Source organism: Salmo salar, chromosome 09 (genome assembly GCF_965601325.2).
Source record: "Salmo salar chromosome 09, fSalSal1, whole genome shotgun sequence".
NCBI lineage: Eukaryota > Metazoa > Chordata > Actinopteri > Salmoniformes > Salmonidae > Salmo > Salmo salar.
Genome location: NC_138299.1, coordinates 136,956,192 through 136,978,563, shown reverse-complemented (window position 1 = coordinate 136,978,563; position 22,372 = coordinate 136,956,192). Strand labels below are relative to the sequence as shown.

The window sequence follows — 22,372 nt, the reverse complement described above, 5'->3', positions numbered from 1 at the left end:
GCAGCTCTGGTTGGCTGGAGGCTGGCTGTGACCTCAGGGTCATCCACTGGGTCATGGACAGAAGCAGCCTCACAGACAGGGACCAAGGCAGATGCTGAGGCAGAAGAGGAGGAGGCCACGGCCACCACCTCATCCAGAGTGTCCAGACAGCTCTGCAGCAGGAGCTGGTGCTGCTGCTGCCTCTGGAGAAGCAGCTGCTGTTGCTGGTGAATGGTAGCCCTGTCGTCCCCTGCCAGCTCATTCATACCATGGGCCAGTTTGGGCCCCAGCTTGTACAGAGGGTTGATCTGGGCCGTCACCTCAAACGTGTGGATCTCTGCGTTGGGAGGTGGCTCCACGCCTTGCTCGATGCTGATGCGCCTGCACTCTCGCAACCGGTCATCCACATCCTCCACCACGGCGGCCATGTTTGAGGCAGAGGCACTAGCGCTAACCACCAAGGTGTCCACTATAGGAGGTGTGGAGATGGGGGCTGTGTGCTGCTTGATGAGGTACCACTTCTGAGCCAGCTCGGTGCCTGCAGCGAAGGGACAGTCGTCCAGCATGAGTTCACTAAGGTGGATCTTGCGGCGCGAGGAGGCAGCTCCTACAGCAGCTGCAGCTTGTGGCATGAAGACCTGCTGAGTGGAACTGGACAATGATGGCGATGGAGTGTTGGTCTTTATGGGGAAACACTGCCCCATGGCATCCTGGATCTTTTGGCGGAGTGTGCGACTGCCACCTGCCCCCCTGCCCTCAGCCTCACTGGCTGGTGGCTCAGCTGTCCCCTGTGCCAGCCTGGCTGTCCCCCTGTCCTGGCTGAGTGAAGTGACCCCCTCCAGGCCCTGCCATCTCCTGCCCTCCTTCAGGGGAGAGGAGGAGCAGCGGTCCCTGGGCTCCAGACCAGTCAGCAGGTCCCCATACTCAAACCCATCACTGACAGGCCGCTCCGCAGCTTGCTGCTCATGGCACGTCTGGCCTTTTTTCTTTCCTCTTCCACCGGCATCTCTTCTCTCCTCAGACCGGCTCTGTCTCACCTTGGGACGGGCACCCCGCTCCCTGTCTTTCCCACGATCGCCTGACTCCTTCGGTTGAGACATGTCAGGTTAATTACGGGCTGGAATAATGGTTGTTGCAGTCAGGTCGGCTGCAGGGAAAATGTGACTGATGATTTGTGGCTGCAGTCAGTTCTCAGAAGCAAGCCCTCCCATTCAGAATCTTTCCAAAGGCTGTCAATAACATGTCCCATGCATCACTGTCAGTCACTTGGGGCTACAAGATAAACAAAAAAACAGAGTTTCTCTTAGCTGCAGCAATTAGGAGCAAACAATTATATACATAAAAAAAAACTAAGGTCTATAAGCAAGATTGTTTATTAATTAACAATGTAAACCTTTTTATAAAATTTGTTTTGTTGCTGCACCCTGACAGCAAAGATAACCCCTGATCTACAAGATGGGTTCCCAAAGTGGGGTCAAAGTGCACCATAAGAATGCTATTTTGTGTGGCCAATAAAAATAAAAATAAAATATATATATATATATATATATATATATATTAAAAATCCAAAAAATAAATTCGGTGTAACACTATCATTCCACTAGTACTGTAGATATACATATAGCTCCTTTAATCTATAATTCATGTTCTTAACCCTGGGCAACATGGGCATGGGAGGCTCGCAGGGATATTGGTATCCACAGTAGTCCACCATTGAACAATGTATGAACAATGTATAAATATACATTGTTCAACTCAACACTTCTTGTAATTACCCTTAAAAAAAAGAAATCAACATAAAATGCACTGTAATTCAAGCTTTGTAACTGCCATGAGACTGTGTAGAATTGCAGGATTAGAGGTTTAAAGCTGCAACAACAAAAAGGCTCTCTGCCTCATGATTTTTTTGTAGAATTGCAGAAAATTAGCTTGAAACTGGAAAAAATTATAATAACATTTTTGCTAAAACATTTCCTTCCTAGGGGCCAAGACTTGGTTCGTCCAGCCATGCACTGCCAAAGTCATAGTAAAACTACTTGTATCCTATACTTTCTCACTCAAATTGTGTTCCGATTATGAGAGGGTTCCTGATGAATTTGCAGTGGTGTAAAGTACTTAAGTAAAAATACTTTAAAAACTAGTATTTTTGGGGGTATCTGTACTTTACTATTTGTATTCTTGACAACTTTAACTTCACTACATTCCTAAAAAAAATATATACTTTTTACATTTTCGCTGACACTCAAACAAATACTCGTTACATTTTGAATGCTTAGCAGGACAGCGAAATGGTCCATTTCATGCACTTTAAGATGAAATCCCTCGTCATCCTACTGCCTCTGATCTGGCAGACTCACTAAATACACATGCGTAATTAGTAAATGTCTGACTGCTGGTGTGTTCCCCTGGCTAGCCGGCGTAAATAAAATACAAAATAAGAAAACTGATGTCTGGTTTGCTTAATATAAAAAATGTGCAATTATTTATACTTTTCCTTCTGATACTTTAGTATATTTGAGAAATTACACTTATGATACTTAAGTATATTTAAAACCAAATACTTTTAGACTTACACTCAAGTAGTATTTTACTGGGTGACTTTCACTTGAGTCATTTTCTATTAAGGTAATCTTTACTTTTACTCAAGTATGACAATTAGGTAATTCACAGTGGTGGAAAAAGTACCTATCACAAAAGGGGTCCCGGGCTCCGGAAAGTTTGAGAACCCCTATAGCAGATAAATGACTTTCTCTCTTCCTTGATAACGGAGATCTACGCGTTCTTTTATAGCTGGATGCAGGAGATGCGATTGAAGCGGTGCCCCTGGCTAGCCAGTTAACGTTAGCTACTAGCTAAACGTCTTTGTTGCATTAACCTAGCATCTATCTGAAACATATCAGGCATCACTCTTTTCCTTAGCAAGACGCGTTAGCTTACTCTAACCTCAGAAAAAAAACAATATCGAACATTTGTTTCATAACAAAAACACTTAGAGGATGTCACAAAGACCAACTAAAATGTGGTAAAACTTAACTAAAATAGTTCATGATAACGGAAACAAGTTTGCTTGTTGAGCTAACCGAGAAGGCAAAATCCAGAAAAAAAAAAAAAGGTTGTCACTCACAAATATTCCACAAGAATGTTCGTGAAGTCTCTCCTTATTTGCCCGTATTGTTATACTGTAATGCAAATGTGTTATTACGATCAGATCAATTTACTTACCTTAAAAAAAACTGTATTCTTTGCTGCTCTCCAAAAGATAGCTAGTTAGTAACGTTAAAACCAGGAAACGGAAAAGTTCAACCCGGAAGTACAAATCCTTTTCAAAATAAAAGCCCACATAGTAAATTAATGTAATCCATAACACAGGACATTTCAAATCAAACGTATTGAAAATGAATGAATGCACAGGCAGTTGATATGTTGTAGCATGTACATTTTGACTGAGTGAGTCTCCTGATGTTGACTAGCTAGGCATGTAGTGTACTGCAATGGAATGTACTGACGGCACCATCACATTCCAAACGCCGCTCTGGATAAGAGCGTCTGCTAAATGACTAAAATGTAAAAATGTAAATGTCATACACACTTGTAACCCATAGGTATGATAAATAAATGACCTATGATACGGCTGTATGCAACTGTTGCAAAGTGTCTTAAATAATATATTCAAAACTGTGAAAAGGAAACACTGATGATACCACAAACATGAGTCACGTAGCAAAAAAAATTTAACTCTTTTATTTGGACTGTCATCTGATCAATACTGTAGTTCAGATCATTCAAACATAATGTGTGACAGTAAAAAAGTAGCTTGTGTAAGCATGGGATGCAAACTGTTCATTCATAAAACATTAGAAAAATGTTTGGGGAGTCATTAAAATTAAATATAAATTGTACAAGACAGAGATGCAAAAAAAAAATTGAAAAGCCTACAACGTACTGCTTATTTATTATGCCAGGCAGGGACATTGACCACATCTGACAGGCCACTTGGGAGAAGGAGTCTCATGTATGACAGGCTGGTTATGTACCTCATAATTCTGCTTGGCATGTGAAAATAAAGCCAGACTCATGAAGTGCATTTTCTAACCAATTTCATGCTTCACTGAAATGTAAACACGGGGGTAAACATATTCCTTCACCCATTGTTAGTGTTGGGCTAGACTTGCACATATAGTATTATGACTCAGATTGGCTATTTCATCCCCCTCTGCATCCTAAACCACTGGCATGTGCAAACTCAATTTAGCCTCGCCGAAAGAACTAAGACTTTTCTACAACGGGACTGGCTACCCCATACGTGGAGGAATTACTTCAGGTGCCATTGTGTGTATTGCGACAGGGATAGGAAATGACAACCTGAGCCATATTACATGTCATGCTAGTATCAATTATCAGTTTAATAGCTTAGATTGAGATCATTGGTTGCCTATCTAAACCTGAAATTTGTGAGAAAAAAAATGTAACCATTCTACTCTCTTTGTGGGAATGAATCTAATGTATTCATAAAGTCATATCTATCCAAGAGCCAGCTCAGAGGAAAACCATGACTAGGACACTACTCAGGCTCAACAGCCAAATCAGAGAGAGGAAGCTGTCGCTGTGCATTTCAGGTGACATCAACTGTTAATCAGCCTGCGGCATCTGACAGTTCAAACCCACAAGGCCAGGCAATATCAGTCTTCACTTGCCACTCAAAAACTTTAGGAGCGCAGAGCAAAGGGTACACAACATACCCTCATACAGGTCTCACTCACTAGACACTATCTAGTCTAGTGAGAATCATGATTACAGCGAGTAGATAAGCAGCTGAACTGAGGGGGTAGAAGGCATCTGTCATTCTCTACCCAGCCCTCTCATGTGGTAGAAGGCTTAGCGACGTGCTTTAGGCCTTACATACTGAGACAGCATATTTACGAGCACTGAAGTGCCAACAGTCTTATTTTCGGACCCATCATTACACATCGCAGAAGATGAAATGGGCACTCCCAGAGGGAGGTAAACAGTGCTGTTAGGAGGTATCAACATTGAACTCCAGTCCCATCATCTCTGCTCTCTGGAGGATTTGTAGACATTAAGCACTACCTTGACTGTGCCAAACTACCCTCTCTCAATATCTACAACAATCGTTCAATTAGTGTGGGGGAAAAACATGCAATTCTAGAAAAAAAACAGACGCTCTTAAAATGAAGGGAGTAGTAAAAAAAAAAAAGAAAAAAAAAAAAAAATGAGTCGTGCTGGTAAATAACCATGTTTACTAAACAAATAGACCAGCTATGGCTCTGCAGAAATAAAATGCGAATGGATATCCCTGCCTCGTGATGCAACCAAAGGTGATCCAAACGTTAAGACCATATACATACATGCACCTCCGCTCTGCCACATTCAAAGACAGAGGTTGTATAAGAGTTTCTGATTCAACACTGATACCACAAAATAAGTGTTAGGGTTTTACAACTGGAACACATAGAGACCCAAACAGGACATATTTCAAGCACCTTAAAATATAAGCCAGAATAGATTCCCACCCTACGCTTTCTTACAGCTGCACTGGGGTTGGACAGCCTTCCAGTTTAGATTAAGCCACCGCGGAGCCGGACGCGAGATGTGGCTCGGAAAACGTACCCCAATCCAGGGATGAGAAATGCGTTGTACTCCAAATTGTCCCATTATCCCAACTGTTACACCGAAAATATTGAACGACTGCTAGTTTTTCGTCCTCCTGGTAGGTAGCAGAAGCCACAGCAGCCATTTTGGAATTGCAGTGTCAGCCACTCAGCTCCTTCGTCGTTCAACGCGACATGCCAGTCCATAATAGCTGCTGTGGCTACTGCTGGCTAGCAGGACGACGAAAACGGCAGTTTACTTAAAAACGATCAGTTGTTTAATCTTCGATGTATCAGTTGAGATAATAGGACAATTCCGAGTACATCACATTTCTGATCCCTGGATTGGGGTACGTTTTCTCACGCCGGCTCCTCTGTGTCTTAATCAAAACAGGGAGGCTGTCCAACCCCAGTGCAGCTGTAAGTAAGCGCAGGGTGGGAATCTATTCTGGCTACTTAAAAAGTATGATTCCGCAGATCTCCACACAGGCTGTTGAGGAGAGGGCAGGGTGAGGTGGGTACTGGTTCATTCTGAGTGGCAGAGACAGTGCTTCCTTTGCATTTTTCAGGACCAGTCATAATGGGGCCTCAGGGTAGAAGGTGAATTCATTAAGCTTCCTCACCCAGTATAACATAGGGAGGTAACTACTTGAAAACACATGCGCCAACAGCTCCCCTTGGATTTTTTTCCATTTTCTTTACCAATGCAAGTTCTCACAGCCCCCACAGAAGAAACCTCCCCAGTCCTTTTTCAACCCTGTGGGGTTTTCCCTCTGCCCTTAACTTGCAAATGAGATTCATCATCATTTTTGTAGTAGGGCAAAAATATCAATGCGGACAAGTTGCAGCCGGCATGCTACGTTCAAACCGCCATTGTTTTAACAATTACCATGTCTAATGTCGCATTGGCCACTCCAAACATCAGTCTAACATAGATATTCACACAGAGCCCTTCTCTTTGGCCTAGTAGAGGTGAGGAGGTGTCAGAGCCAGTAATACCCATGTTGGGTATGTGAGGGGAATGAGCCAGGGTGTTGGTGTGTCCACTGTCAGGGCCTAACTAGCTCTGGCTGTAGCAGGGTGGTTGTGTAGACAGCTGTAGTTGTGTTCAAGGATCAGAGCCATGCTACAGGCTGGTCATGTGTGGGATTCTGTTCTAGTGCCCAATTGGGAGGCCAAGTGCCTTACTCCTGGTTGGGAGACCCTGACCATACAGTTAAAGTATCTGGGGGTGTAAGGCGTGGCTCTGCGTGGATTTTTTTTCTGGGAGGAAAAGGGGAGAAACATGTAAGTTAGAAACCCCTTAAGACAGCACCAATCCTCCATTTTCCTCTCAAAGCCCAACACTCGGAGCATCAATCTGCTCCTTTTAATGTCACAGACCTGCAGAAGACATTGAGCAGGTTGCACAAGTAACCTCTTCTCCCTCCTGTAATATAATAGTCATCTGTATTCCATTTATAATAAACTCAGTTAAGTATAATAAAGTAGAAAAATATCAGAGAACATACACTGTTAGTTGTCGTTTTGTAGTGACCATTTCGCTTTCTTTTTTAAGCATATATTTTTGTGCTGGGCAAGAGGAACTGAACAGGCCTCAGTTGAAGTGAAGTGTCAGTTTGGTTTCTTCCTTTCACTGCTTTTAATTTCATATTGTTGATGTTCGGTCCATTCCATCTACAGGAAGGAGGATTGGGAAAAAAATAGATGAAAAAATAAACATGTATTTTGATTTCAAATCGTAATGTTATTTCACTCTCTGCCTAATCCAAATGACACCATTCAATAACATCAGAAAAGTCCAGGACACCTAAATGTGGTTTTAAATATCAGTGTCATACACTCCCACATCCAACTTCTTGGAAGTAAGGCGTGTGTTTTCACTCACCCCCTAAGGCATGCTCTGTCATACTGAGGCACAGTGACTCCAGGGTGGGGTTGATCTCCAGGTCTGCACCTGGAACTTGGCATTCTGGGAGAGGAGAGACAGGTCACTCTGTTATCTTGTGTGTGTACTATATCTGGACCATTAATCACACTTTAAAAAAATGGCAGATGCATTAGATATGGAGCCGTGTGAATGCGGTTTGTATGGAGATGTGGGTGGGATGCGTAAGCCGGTGTAAAATTGGGTTTAAAGGCTGTGGGTGAGATGTATAAAGGCCGTGTATGATTGGGTTTGGAAGGAGATGTCGCTGGGATATAAAAGGAAATGTGAATAAAGGTTGCAGTGAGACATGGAGGGTATGTGTAAAAAGACAGTGGGAATAGAGATTGGAGCACGGTGTGGATGGTATGTGTAAGACAGTGTATATGATGTTTAGGACTCTAATTCTCTCTTTCTCTCGGAGGAGGACCTGAGCCCTAGGACCATGCCTCAGGACTACCTGGCATGATGACTCCTTGCTGTCCCCAGTCCACCTGGCCGTGCTGCTGTTCTGCCTGCGGCTATGGAACCCTGACCTGTTCACCGGATGTGCTACCTGCTGTTTTCAACTCTCTAGAGACAGCAGGAGCGGTAGAGATACTCTCAATGACCGGCTATGAAAAGCCAACTGACATTCACACCTGAGGTGCTGACCTGTTGCACCCTCGACAACCACTGTGACTATTATTATTTGACCATGCTGGTCATTTATGAACATTTGAACATCTTGGCCATGTTGTTATAATCTCCACCCGGCACAGCCAGAAGAGGACTGGCCACCCCTCATAGCCTGGTTCCTCTCTAGGTTTCTTCCTAGGTTTTGGCCTTTAGGGAGTTTTTCCTAGCCACCGTGCTTCTACACCTGCATTGCTTGCTGTTTGGGGTTTCAGGCTGGGTTTCTGTACAGCACTGTGAGATATCAGCTGATGTAAGAAGGGCTTTATAAATCCATTTGATTTAGAAGTGGTTGGGGTGATGTTTGGGGGAAGGGGGTGCTAGGATCCTACCTTGCTGCTGGAACAGGAGCATGGTTTGCGGGGAGGTGTGGACAGGGAGTGAGTGGGTCCGTTGCACGGAGCTGCGACTCTGGCTTGGCATGCTGTTGCTGCCCCCAGGGTTGGCAAACCACAGGTTCTACAGAGACAACAGAACATCAACTCACATCAAACATGTTGTACACCGTGTTAGTCTTCCCAGCACGATGATTACAGAGAGACTCTTCCAGCTATGATAATGAACCAATGCATACCAAAATGCAGTGCCTAACCCACGTGTTGCCCTGGGTATTGCATTGATTAACCTGTCAACACTTTCTGTAGTTGCACTTGTTTATCTGTCAAAACAAATGTTGTCTAAGGATAGTTCATCACTATGGGGGTACAATAACGTGTAGATCAATATAATCTGATGTCAAATCTAATGTTGGCTAACTAGCTGCAACCCTCAATGACAAAGACTTCTTATAAAATGTATTATCTTGTGAATGAATCTGACTTTTCTATATGTGAACTTCAGTGTCTGTATTCAATGCCCCCAGACTATATGACATCCCATCCTATGACTAACCTGTCTGCCCTGGCCTGGCAGTGTGGGGCTGGTGAGGGTGTGGCGTGGGGAAGCAACCCCGATGCCACCTGGACTCAGGAGCCCCATGCGCCCGGCAGTGAGGCCACGAGGGGGCATCTGGAATGACCTCTGCCCCCTACGTGCCAGACCCCCAGCACTCACAGAGCCTGCTGTGGGGAGGGAGTTGGACCCATATGCCCAGCTAGAGGCAGAGAGAACAGTTGTCAGACAGAGCCCTGGGGGAAATCCAGATGGATGTATAGATGGATAGAGAGAGACTCTCAGCTGCCATGACAGAAGAGTGATCAAAAGGAGAAGAGAAGTCCAGTTATCTTACCCTTTCTGTCGGTACACAGGCATGTCCAGCATGGCTTTCCTTGGGAACAAGCGGAGCAGTTTGAGAACCTGCTGCTTCCAGGAGACCAGTCTCTTCCTCTGAGTCTCTGTGAAAGCCTGAAATAAATAAATAAATAAATAAATAAAGAGAGAAAAAGCGAAAGAGATAGAAAGAGAAATTGAGAGGTGAGAGAGAGAGGAGAGAGTGAGAGGTAAAAGAGAGAGTGAAACCCTGCACATCAAATACTTCACCCCAGTTGAGATACATATTTTAATTGGCGAGTGAGAAAGAGAGAGCAAGAGGGAGACAAGTGTTTGAACTCCTGGAAATGGTTCAAACATAGCAGCAAAAAAAAATAAAAAATAAAAATAAAAAATAAATAAAAAATCTACCTTATATTTCTTTCTTAGCGCAGTGAAAATTCTCGATGTAACATACCATTGAGTAGTAGGTGCTGTTACACATAATTTGAAGTCCAAACCACCAGCTAGATGTATGTGAAAAGGTTGAAATGTTTATTTTCTAGATGTGATTCTGCGCGGTCTCACCTCATGTGTCAGACATTTCTCAATGAGCTGCAGGTAACAGCTGATATTCTCCTCGTCCGGTCTGGACACCAGTAGCTGAGTGCACACTGCAACACATGGACAGGAAGTTCACACAATGTTACATAACACCCACCCCCTCCAACACATGGACAGGAAGTTCACACAACGTTACATCACCCCCTCCAACACATGGACAGGAAGTTCACACAATGTTACATTACACCCACCCCCTCCAACACATGGACAGGAGGTTCACACAATGTTACATTACACCCACCCCCTCCAACACATGGACAGGAAGTTCACACAATGTTACATAACACCCACCCCCTCCAACACATGGACAGGAGGTTCACACAATGTTACATAACACCCACCCCCTCCAACACTCATTCCAAACAAAACACACCAGCACATCTCACAACAACAACAAACAAGCTCATCAATTGTCCAAACGCACGATATACATGTACACGTACTCAGCCATGTAAAAGCCTTGTCCTTTTTTACCTTTACCCATGACACGCGTGAACTGGCCAGCAATGTCGCGGTCTGAGATGGGTGTGGCTGAGGACTCCCCGTCGCAGGGAGGGGGGTTGTGGGGCTGGAAGCCCTCCTGGGCCAGGTCCTTGTCCTCCCCAGGGTTGGTGTGGTCTGAGGGAGATCCAGTCCCCTCCATATCTCTGTGGGAAACACTGGGAGGGCTGTAGCTGTAGACCTTGATGGGGGTGATGATGATCTGCTGTAGTTCCTGTAGGGCGTTACGCAGGTTGCCCCCCTCCAATATATCCTGTTGGATCAATCATAGCATTATCTTATTAGCAAAGCTGTCTTGAGGTGTGACAGGAAATTGTCATGAAACTCGCTGCTCAACTTTTCATTTGAAGAAAATGTGAGTGGTAGCATATCTACACTATTTGTGATTATTATAGTGGATATGGTCATTTACATTTCATTACATTTTTTACATCGAAGCCACAGGGATCCAAATGGAAACTAACAGTTAAGTTGTTGAGAACAACATTACCAGATAAAAATGCATCTGAAATGCTTTTAAAATAATAGTGGTGACAGCATGTGGTTTACCTTCTCTAAAGACTTGAGAACGCTTGGCCTCTCTCGCAGCTTCTGGACACTCAGGGCTATCTTGTGCCGAGCACCTTTGGTCACATTCTGGACGAAGAGTTAAAAGGAGGAATCACTGCTCAAAGCAACACGGACATCCAGATATCCAGTTACTAAATAACACTCCTGATCACCATCGGTTTCATTAAAGCTACGGAGCGGAGCCAAGACGGCATCGTTTATCTGCGCTGGGAGGCTGTGTATAACTGTAGGGTGCAGCGATACTTCATTTCATGGCTCATTGAGTGCTGAGGTATCACTATGCTGGAGAACAATAGATATGGCCTGCCTATTCAGCCCTGATGAGGAAGGCAGGGGAAAGAGAGGACTAACAAGAGAAGCTGACCAACCTGTGACAAACGATGACAAACCTGTGACTCCAGGTGGTGCTCTGTCAGAATCATCATCTCTTCATAAGTCATCTGGGAGAAAAGTGCTGCGTACTTATGAAGACGGAGGCTCTTCAGCCACATGGGCACATCTGAAACAGAAAGTAGAAAAACAACATGCTCAGAAGTTGTTATTCTTCTCCTGTTGAGTCCTTGTAACTCTAGTCCAAGACCAATGAGAAGGATAGATCTAACAAATAATAGAGACGACTGTGGAATGCTTGACGCATCTGTGCGGTGCATGTCAAAATAAACACCTCAGATCTATTTGTTGGAGAACGCTGTCCTACTTATTTTTCATGGACATCTGGAGCACACGCAAACAACAAAACTGAAACGCTCGATAGCAGCCCACTGAAAAGGCAATTCCACCATTGCCAAGTGCAGTAGCCGTTGGCATGTCATGACTTTTCCCAGAGAAAATACCAACAATGTGATCACTTTGAACCCCTGGCGTGTTATGGTTGACCTCCTGACCTTTCATGCCACTGCCGTCCTCCTGGAAGGTGTTTCTGGAGCCCTGGTCCTCAGTCTGCTCGCTGCCTGAGGATGCCACACTACTCTGCGGGGACAGGGGCGCGTGGTCAAAGGCCTGTCGCCCCCCCAGGTCGTCCTGGCTCAGCCAATCTGCGCCACAGACCTGGGGACTGGAGGGGATCAGGGACAAGGACCTCTTCAGAGGACTGGCCTGGCCCATTTGACCCATGCCTGGCAGGGGACACAGGAGGGGCAGGATGTTATAGATAATCGCAGTAAACCATCCCTTTAACGAAGGCTAGGCCTATACAGAGAGACTATTTACAAAGACGTGACAATCATGACAAAGATCGCACACTAAATAGTTGAGCGTGATCACATAACTGAGATAACCAAAAAAAGTTGTATTGTATGTTTAGTATATTCCTATTCACCTCGACAACATATCCTCGACCATTTCTCTCCCTCACTCTGGCTTGGTAGGAAATGTGAGCCACTGACCTGCGTTGTTGCTGTTGATGGGCGAGGGCATCCCGCCCTGGAAAGACATGTGTCCATTCTGCCCTGCAGGGGAGGAGCTGGAGGAGGGGGGCTTGTCCAGCCAGCCGTGGCCAGGGTCCAGTCCCTCCGCGGAGCACGGCCACTCATCTGAGCCCTGACGGGGGTGGTAGGGGGGCCGGGAGGAGGGCGCTGGGTAGCCGCTGGAGAGGTGCTCCTCCAGGTGGTTAAGCCACATGGCCAGCGAGGTGCGGTCATCCAGGGTGGTGGCTGGGTGGATGAGGGCGTAGGACAGCAGCTGTCTGCTCTCCTCCACAAACAGGCTGCTCTCGATGGTGTGGCTCAGCACCTTCTGCAGCAGCTTCATGTACTCACACTTGGCCTCGCTGTTGCGGGGCTGCAGCAGGGGTAGGTGGGACAGCAGCAGGGACACCGCCTTCTCCATGGGTTCCTGGTGCCACTGGCTCACAATGTCTAGAGAGGGGAGGGACAGAGGGGCAGTTAATTACATGTAAAATACATTTTCACAGGTTGTAGGTCTATCTGTTACAAGGTTTTTACACTTTAAGATAAGGTGTACCGGTAATGCAACATGGCTAATCCAATAGGGTTTCAAATGTATCCTTCAGAAATCTGCAGTCATTAACTACCTGCATTGTTGGCCTCAGCCTCCAGGATGTGGATCTCAGTGCAGTCTGCCAGCCAGTGCTCCAGGCAGATGTGCAGGAAGCGGGCCTGGGTACGAGACGCTCTCTTCAGCAAGGAAAGAAGCGCCACCGTCTGCTCACACTCGTTCCAGCCCTTGAACCAGTCTGTCAGGATGCCCACCTGGTCTCGGAACATCATGGCGTGTTCCCAATGGGAAGGGGTTCGGGAATATGTGGGTGGGGGGTTAGGGGGAAGATTGCTTGCTCACACACAGGTTCACTCTGGCCCCGCTCAGCGGCTGCTTTTACACAACAGTCCTGGGATCCCCTCAAAGTGGAGCGAGGGGCCCTCACATGGTTCAGGTGCAGGAGATGGGGGTACTGAGGGGAGGGCGTGTTAAATCCAGCTGGTTGTGTCAGACAGGAGGGTTCTCTCTCAGGTGCATCAGTGTCAGCATCCTCCAAATCCTAACAAATCAACAGGGAAAAGTACATAAGGTACACTGAAAACAATATATAAACGCAACATGGACAGTATTGGTCCTATGTTTTATGAGCTGAAATAAAAGAAAACAGACATTTTCCATACACACAAAAAGCTTATTGCTCTCAAATTTTGTGCACAATTTTTTTTTTTTTTTACATCCCTCTTAGTGAGCATTTCTCCTTTGCCAAGATAATCCATCCAGCTGACAGGTGTGGCATATCAAAAAGCTGATCATTACACAGGTGCACCTTGTGCTGGGGACAATAAAAGGCCTCTAAAATGTGCAGTTCAAATCAAACTGTCACATATGGCGAATACAACGAGTGTAGACCTTACCGTGAAATGCTTACTTACAAGCCCTTAACCAACAATGCAGTTCAAGAGTAAGAAAATATTTACCAAATAAACTAAAGTAAAAAATTAAATACAAAAATAATAAAAAAGTAACACAATAACATAAGAATAAAGAGGCGATATACATTGGGTACCGAATCAGTGTGCGGGGGTACAGGTTAGTTAAGGTAATTTGTACATGTTGGTTGGGGTGAAGTGACTATGCATAGATAATAAAACAGCGAGTTGCAGCAGTGTACAAAACAAATGGGGGGGGGGGGGGGTCAACGTAAATAGTCCGGTGGCCATCTGATTAATTGTTCAGCAGTCTTATGGCTTGGGGGTAGAAGCTGTTAAGGAGCCTTTTGGTCCTAGACTTGGTGCTCCGGTACCGCTTGCCGTGCGGTAGCAGAGAGAACAGTCTATGACTTGGGTGACTGGAGTCTCCGACAATTTTATGGGCTTTACTCTGACACCGCCTATTATATAGGTCCTGGATGGCAGAAAACTTGGCCCTAGTGATGTACTTGGGCCGTACGCACTACCCTCTGTAGCGCCTTTACGGTCAGATGCCGAGCAGTTGCCATACCAGGCAGTGACGCAACCAGTCAGGACACTCAATGGTGCAGCTGTAGAACTTTGAGGATCTGGGGACCCATGCCAAATCTTTTCAGTCTCCTGAGGGGGAAAAGGTTTTGTCGTGCCATCTTCACGACTGTCTTGGTGTGTATGGACTATGATAGTTAATTGGTGATGTGGACGCCAAGGAACTTGAACACACTCGACCCGCTCAATTACAGCCCCGTCGATGTTGGAACTGTTCCACCCACCTTTTCCTGTAGTCTACGATCAGCTCCTTTGTCTTACTCACATTGAGGGAGAGGTTGCTGTCCTGGCACCACACTGCCAGTTCTCTGACCTCCTCCCTATAGGCTGTCTCATCGTTGTTGGTGATCAGGTCTACCACTGTTGTGTTGTCAGCAAACTTAATGGTGTTGGAGTAGTGTTTGCAAATGCAGTCGTGGGTACACAGGGAGTACAGGAGGGGACTAAGTACACACCCATGAGGGGCCCCAGTGTTGAGGATTAGCGTGGCAGACATGTTGTTGCCTACCCTTACCACCTGGAGGGCGGCCTGTCAGGAAGTCTAAGATCCAGTTGCAGAGGAAGGTGTTTAGTCCCAGGGACCTTAGCTTAGTGATGAGCTTTGAGGGCACTATGGTGTTGAACGCTGAGCTGTAGTCAGTGACCAGCATTCTCACATAGTTGTTCCTTTTGTCCAGGTGAGAAAGGGCATTGTGGAGTGCGATTGAGATTGTGTCATCTGGATCTGTTGGGGCGGTATGCAAATTGGAGTGGGTCTAGGGTATCTGGGAGGATGCTGTTGATGTGAGCCATGACCAGCCTTTCAAAGCACTTCATGGCTACAGACATGTGTGCTACGGGGTGGTAATCATTTAGGCAGGTTACCTTCGCTTCCTTGGGCACATGGACTATGGTGGCCTGCTTGAAACATGTAGGTATTACAGACTCAGTCAGAGAGAGGTTGAAAATGTCAGTGAAGACACTTGCCAGGTGGTCCGCGCATACTTTGAATACACCTCCTGGTGATCTGTCTGGCCCCGCGGCTTTGTGAATGTTGACCTGTTTAAAGGTCAGCTACCGAGAGCGTTATCGCACAGTCATCCAGAAAAGCTGGTGCTCTCATGCATGCTTCAGTGTTGCTTGCCTCGAAGCGAGCATAAAAGGCATTTAGCTCATCTGGTAGGCTCACGTCACTGGGCAGCTCACATCTGGGTTTCCCTTTGTAGTCCGTAATAGTTTTCAAGCCCTGCCACATCCAACGAGTGTCAGAGCCGTTGTAGTAGGATTCAATCTTAATCTTGTATTGATGGTTCATCTGAGGGCATAGCAGGATTTCTTATAAGCGTCCGGATTAGTGCCCTGCTCCCGTGTGGCTCAGTTGGTAGAGCATGGTGTTTGCAACGCCAGGGTTGTGGGTTCGATTCCCACGGGGGGCCAGTACAAATATATACACTGCTCAAAAAAATAAAGGGAACACTTAAACAACACATCCTAGATCTGAATGAAAGAAATAATCTTATTAAATACTTTTTTCTTTACATAGTTGAATGTGCTGACAACAAAATCACAAAAATAATCAATGGAAATCCAATTCATCAACCCATGGAGGTCTGGATTTGGAGTCACACTCAAAATTAAAGTGGAAAACCACACTACAGGCTGATCCAACTTTGATGTAATGTCCTTAAAACAAGTCAAAATGAGGCTCAGTAGTGTGTGTGGCCTCCACTTGCCTGTATGACCTCCCTACAACGCCTGGGCATGCTCCTGATGAGGTGGCGGATGGTCTCCTGAGGGATCTCCTCCCAGACCTGGACTAAAGCAGGAAATGCCAAACGTCCTGCACGGTGTTGGGCTGTAAGCACAACCCCCACCTGTGGACGTCGGGCCCTCATGGATTCCCTTTCTGACCGTTTGAGCAGACACATGCACATTTGTGGCCTGCTGGAGGTCATTTTGCAGGGCTCTGGCAGTGCTTCTCCTGCTCCTCCTTCCACAAAGGCGGAGGTAGCGGTCCTGCTGCTGGGTTGTTGCCCTCCTACGGCCTCCTCCACGTCTCCTGATGTACTGGCCTGTCTCCTGGTAGCGCCTCCATGCTCTGGACACTACGCTGACAGACACAGCAAACCTTCTTGCCACAGCTCGCATTGATGTGCCATCCTGGATGAGCTGCACTACCTGAGCCACTTGTGTGGGTTGTAGACTCCGTCTCATGCTACCACTAGAGTGAAAGCACTGCCAGCATTCAAAAGTGACCAAAACATCAGCCAGGAAGCATAGGAACTGAGAAGTGGTCTGTGGTACCCACCTGCAGAACCACTCCTTTATTGGGGGTGTCTTGCTAATTGCCTATAATTTCCACCTGTTGTCTATTCCGTTTGCACAACAGCATGTGAAATATATTGTCAATCAGTGTTGCTTCCTAAGTGGACAGTTTGATTTCACAGAAGTGTGATTGACTTGGAGTTACATTGTGTTGTTTAAGTGTTCCCTTTATTTTTTTGAGCAGTGTATATTTTTTAATAATAATAATAATAATAATAATAATAATATGTATATGTATAAAATGTATGCATTCACTACTGTAAGTCGCTCTGGATAAGAGCGTCTGCTAAATGACTAAAATGTAAATGTTGAAAGCGGCAGCTCTAGCCTTTAGCCCAATGCGGATCTGGCCTGTAATCCATGGCTTCTGGTTGGGATATGTACGTACAGTCACTGTGGGGACGACGTCATCGATGCACTTATTGATGAAACCGATGACTGAGGTGGTATACTCCTTAATGCCATTGGATGATTCCCGAAACATATTCCAGTCTGTGCTAGCAAAACAGTCCTGTAGCGTAGCATCCGCGTCATCTGACAACTTCCGTATTGAGCGAGTCACTGGTACTTCCTGCTTTAGTTTTTGCTTGTAAGCAGTTATCAGGAGGATAGAATTGTGGTCATATTTGCCAAATGGGAGGGCGGGGGAGAGCTTTGCATGCATCTCTGTGTGTGGAGTAAAGGTGGTCTAGAGTTTTTTTCCTCTGGTTGCACATTTGACATGCTGGTAAAAATTAGGTTTAACTAATTTAATTTTGCCTGCATTAAAGTCCACGTTTGACAAAAAAAATCTCACTCTTTTGTCCATAATATTAATCTCATCATGTAGGCCAGGGATGGGCAACTTTGATGGCGCCCTCCTCCCGGCCCCCAAAAACAGAACTCATAAGGGGCCGCAGAGGGGCGGCAGGTAGCCTAGTGGTTAGAGCGTTGGGCCAGTAACCGGAAGGTTGCTGGATTGACTCCCTGAGCTGACAAGATAAAAGGCAGTTAACCCACTGTTCCCCGAAGACATGAATGTCGATTAAGGCAGCCCCCCCGCACCTCTCTGATTCAAAGGGGTTGGGTTAAATGCAGAAGACACATTTCAGTTGGACAACTGACTAGGTACCCCCCTTTGCCTTTCCCCAGTGGCTCGTGGGTCTGCGTACACACATCCTAAAACATTTTAGCGGTCCACCTCGTGACAGCGAAGATTTTTTTCTTTTTATACATTTTAAAGTTAATGTCCTGCAATTTTGCACATTTTGCCATGGGGCATAGAAATAATGTTGCCGTTTTAAAGCAATTTTTTTGCAATTCTACACAATTTCATTACTAAGTTCATGCAATTCTAGTCATTTTGCCATAGGGTGGAGGCAAATGTTTGCCGTTTTTAAGATGATAACTAATGATCAATGGGCCCCACCCTATTTGGTATTTCAACCATGCTTACTACAAGTTTAGATAGCTGCCCCCTAGACTAATTTACCAATCTAAAAACATTTTGCTGACATGGGCTAAATGAGTGGCTGTTGATGCACAACCAAATTCAAAATGTCACCTTGTGTATTCTTTTATTAATTGTCAACAGTAAGTTGAGACCTAGACTGAGTAACAGTCAAGGGCCTACAAACAGGGGGCCATGCGTGCCAGTTGCCCATCCCTGATGTAGGCACACTCATTATACAACGCAAACAGTTTTTGTGAGAAAACAAATCAGTAGAGTTAAAAATACAATAGAAACTCATTTAACTTTAATTTTTTATTCCATACATGGACATTTAACTGCAAAGGGTATTTTTATATGCACCACCTCATCATGTACAGCCTTTTATTTGCAACAAGTCAATTTGATGGAAACATCTGATGTTAAAATGAGAATATTGTTTTAATGCAAATTTTTGAATATTCACATGAAACTGTCCCAAATTGGATAGAAACCAAGCTAGTATTACATTTACATTACATTACATTTAAGTCATTTAGCAGACGCTCTTATCCAGAGCGACTTACAAAATGGTGCATTCACCTTATGATATCCAGTGGAACAACCACTTTACAATAGTGCATCTAAATATTTTAAGGGGGGGGGGGGGGGGTTAGAAGGATTACTTTATCCTATCCCAGGTATTCCTTAAAGAGGTGGGGTTTCAGGTGTCTCCGGAAGGTGGTGATTGACTCTGCTGTCCTGGCGTCGTGAGGGAGCTTGTTCCACCATTGGGGTGCCAGAGCAGCGAACAGTTTTGACTGGGCTGAGCGGGAACTGTGCTTCCTCAGAGGTAGGGGGGCCAGCAGGCCAGTGGTGGATGAACGCAGTGCCCTTGTTTGGGTGTAGGGCCTGATCAGAGCCTGAAGGTATGGAGGTGCCGTTCCCTTCACAGCTCCGTAGGCAATCACCATGGTCTTGTAGCGGATGCGAGCTTCAACTGGAAGCCAGTGGAGAGAGCGGAGGAGCGGGGTGACGTGAGAGAACTTGGGAAGGTTGAACACCAGACGGGCTGCGGTGTTCTGGATGAGTTGTAGGGGTTTAATGGCACAGGCAGGGAGCCCAGCCAACAGCGAGTTGCAGTAATCCAGACGGGAGATGACAAGTGCCTGGATTAGGACCTGCGCCGCTTCCTGTGTGAGTTAGGGTCGTACTCTGCGAATGTTGTAGAGCATGAACCTACAGGATCGGGTCACCGCCTTGATGTTAGTGTTAGTATCACTCGGTTACCGTGGAATTGCCCTTCTACATTGTAGAGACAGTGTAAAGATGGTCTCTGTACAACACACTAATGCATATTCTTTATTTAGGCCAGCTAATCATAATGCAAGATAATCAGCTTCATGGTGAAGTGAAAGTAGAGCACATTATTACCAGCATCATCACTTCAGCATCAACACAGGTTACGGTGAAGAACTTCCATGCAGTATGCATGCACATTTATCCTGACCATTCAGCCAACATCTGTGTAAGTTTGATAAAGCCAACATCTAGGCCTAGCTGCCCAGTCAATCCATGAGTGTATTTGACTTGAAGCAACAACAACAAAAAAGACTACATAATCTCCATGCAATCTGTCATGTATTCTTAGCACAATACATAATATGTGATGACTTGCAATACAGCTTGTTACAGGGTAAAGTAATGACAGCTGTCATCCAACCCTCCCTGTATTACAATGACCACCTGAGTGGTGGGTATATACTGTAACTTGCTATGCCTAGTTGTTATGTAGCTAGGTTTCCTTCACATAAAATAAAACCAGACTGGTCTCATAGACTACACGTAACATAGTCAATGTAAATCCGAAGCGTTCTAATTAGTTATAATATGTTACGCTTGGTATGGTGAAATAAGACAGATGGTTAAGGAAAAAACAAAAGTCAAGCGGTTGGTCGCGGTGGATGGGCTGGCCGTATAACGAGAATGTCTAGCAACCCAAAGGTTGAGACTTAAAATCTCATCACCGACAACTTTAGCTAATTCGCAACTTTAACTAATTATTACATTGTAACTACTTAGCATGTTAGCCTACCCTTCCCATAACCTTAATTAACCCTTTAACCTAACTCCTAAACTGAATCCCTAACTCTAACCCCTAGCCGAGCTAATGTTAGTAAGCTAGTTAACGTTAGCCACCTAGCCAGAATCCACAAATTAATACATACCATACGAAACGTGACATATACTAAATGGGGTGTCTCGGATTTGCGTACAGAATAATACGAAAATCTCTGAAATCAGCCCAGCTAGCTACCTAGAGATATTTGTCCAAAAAACAACTTGATTTGATCACAAGAGCAGAACGTTACGTTAGTAGCCAAGCTCTGGCTAGGAGGGGCTGTATTAGTAGTAATGTTACCTAGCTAACAAGCAAGAGGGGTACTTATTCTAACTAGGCTAACGTTCCCGTAAGACACCAGTCCACTACCAAGTACCTACAGAGCTAATCATATAGCTAGTTTGTTGGTATACATAGTAATCTAACTAGCTGACGTTGGTAGATATGTCAACTCACGATCAAACAAAAGAGGGAATAAAACATTTTTACATTTAACGTTAGCTATCACAGCTAGCTAACGTTAACTCGCAGCCTTACATATGGTAAATTAGCCAGCTAACGTACGTTTGACCAGGCCATACATGTAGTTAGCTAACGTAGTTAGCCAATATAGTTAGTCAGAAAACGTAAAAACAAACCTGTGACAACGGTGACGTTTCCAGGGCACGGCTGTTGCAGTCTACTGCACAAGGATGGATTTGATGGTCTAGGGGCAGTTAGTTAGCTAAATACTAACACCAGGCCTTTACCGATGGCTTTCACCATGTAAATGGACGAGGGATTCGGGATTTGTATTGTTTTTCAGTAGCGACGTTGCTATTGGAATGTCGCTGTATTTCTCATCTCGTTAAACGATATTACAGTCCTCGCGTTGCAAAGGTCCTCCATGGTCCATTTTGCAAAAAAAACACGGCAGGTTACATAAATGATATTCACATCCCACCCTTCAATTTCTAGCGGTTGGCTTGTTTACCTTTGTGAATTGTCACTTGTTAGCTCCCTAACCGATTAGATAGCCAACGTAGCCGCTAGATCGCTAGCAAGTAGCTATTTGCTTCATTTATAAACGCTGGATGAGGCGAAGATTTCGATCCAACAGTTGTCGTTGATTGCTTTGAAAATTATTTTCGGATTCTTAAAAAAAAACAAAAAAAAACATTTACAAGACTATCTATGACCAGAATATTTATTTGAACAGAGAGACATATGGAAAGTACGCTTGGCAATATCTAGCTAGCCTACTTCGATTCAGACTTGAAGCAACGTCGGAAACCAACGTAATGGCGTTTGGGCGGGGTAAACAAAGAGAAAAGTGCCCCACCTAGCGGATGAAACGCACACACCACGCCTGGGCTGAAGTAGATGGATATGATCACAGATTACCCATTATACTGACCAGATACTAAAGTGGCCGCTGTAACAATGGAAATACGTTTCTTATAAAAAGGAAGGTAGTCGGAAGTGGGCAAGATCAGGTGGGACCATTCTAGCCAATGAGAGGGCAGATACGCGTGTGAATAAGAGGCACAACTCCGATATAACTGTTTTTTTCTCAAAATTGCCGTGATGTCACGTATCCTACTTATATCAGTACACTCTTAACATCCTAATGATTACGAAACTTATATTCGATCAAATAAGCCATGTTTTTTTTTTCATTACCTCCTGAGCGAAAAAACGCCACCTGCGGGATAAGACAGATTTTGGGCCCAATTATCCCTCTCGCTTCGCCTTTTCCTCTCTGATATGATGGATAGCCGCTGTCAAATCAAGCACTCTGTTAATTCAAATTCAACTCTTTGGTCTCAAACAAACATATTTGGCTTGATTGCATTTGATCAGTTAGATTTGAAGAATGAAGATATCAATTACAGACACAGACAGTGACTTTGCCATTTCTTTAAATAAAAGCTAAAAACACTCATGTAGAATTAATCAGATTATCAAAGAATGCTCAGCTTTCTCTGACTGCACCCATTAAACAAATGTGAAAAGAGAATATCACTTTGT

At 44.9% G+C, this 22,372-nt stretch overlaps 2 protein-coding genes across 6 annotated transcripts in view; both read right to left on the bottom strand.

The window, feature by feature from the left end:
- Window positions 1–3,275, bottom strand: part of LOC106613033 (suppressor of cytokine signaling 5) — a 4,127-nt gene extending 852 nt beyond the window's left edge. Inside the window, exons 1-2 of one of the 2 annotated variants that reach the window (XM_014214909.3) lie at window positions 3,202–3,275; window positions 1–1,251 (exon numbers count right to left, since the gene is read on the bottom strand). The exon at window positions 1–1,251 is cut by the window's left edge and continues 852 nt beyond it. In XM_014214909.3, coding sequence (XP_014070384.1) covers window positions 1–1,079 — 1,079 coding nt within the window. In that variant the 5' untranslated portion in view covers window positions 1,080–1,251; window positions 3,202–3,275. Of the gene's footprint in view, window positions 1,252–2,664; window positions 3,042–3,201 lie in introns of those variants that run through there. The other variant, XM_014214910.3, reaches the window with a different exon arrangement.
- Window positions 3,276–3,705: 430 nt separating this feature from the next.
- On the bottom strand, window positions 3,706–21,651 carry LOC106613034 (protein Smaug homolog 2). 4 transcript variants are annotated; one of them, XR_006771172.2, is made up of 14 exons: window positions 21,001–21,651; window positions 13,106–13,570; window positions 12,459–12,929; window positions 11,958–12,188; window positions 11,442–11,572; window positions 11,053–11,139; window positions 10,477–10,756; window positions 9,967–10,052; window positions 9,419–9,534; window positions 9,082–9,283; window positions 8,523–8,649; window positions 7,477–7,560; window positions 7,100–7,265; window positions 3,706–6,851 (listed from the first exon to the last, which is right to left on the bottom strand). XR_006771172.2 is itself a non-coding variant. In XM_014214911.3 (13 exons), exons 2-13 carry the CDS (start codon window positions 13,299–13,301, stop codon window positions 7,237–7,239), a joined length of 2,040 nt encoding a protein of 679 aa, XP_014070386.1. In that variant the 5' UTR covers window positions 13,302–13,570; window positions 21,001–21,651; the 3' UTR covers window positions 3,706–7,236. The 4 variants fall into 4 exon arrangements, 3 of the variants coding, with proteins under 3 accessions (XP_014070386.1, XP_014070390.1, XP_014070389.1); XM_014214911.3 differs by having other exon boundaries at window positions 3,706–7,265; XM_014214915.3 differs by having other exon boundaries at window positions 3,706–7,265; window positions 11,463–11,572.
- Between the last annotated feature and the right edge of the window lie 721 nt (window positions 21,652–22,372).

Excerpts from the sequence above, each read along its gene's own strand:
- LOC106613034 (XM_014214911.3), bottom strand. The coding sequence starts at position 13,301 with ATGATGTTCCGAGACCAGGTGGGCATCCTGACAGACTGGTTCAAGGGC. Across the intron at positions 11,573-11,957 it reads GGACGGCAGTGGCATGAAAG|ATGTGCCCATGTGGCTGAAG; the intron begins GTCAGGAGGTCA and ends TTTCTGTTTCAG. Across the intron at positions 10,757-11,052 it reads TTCTCAAGTCTTTAGAGAAG|GATATATTGGAGGGGGGCAA; the intron begins GTAAACCACATG and ends TTGATCCAACAG.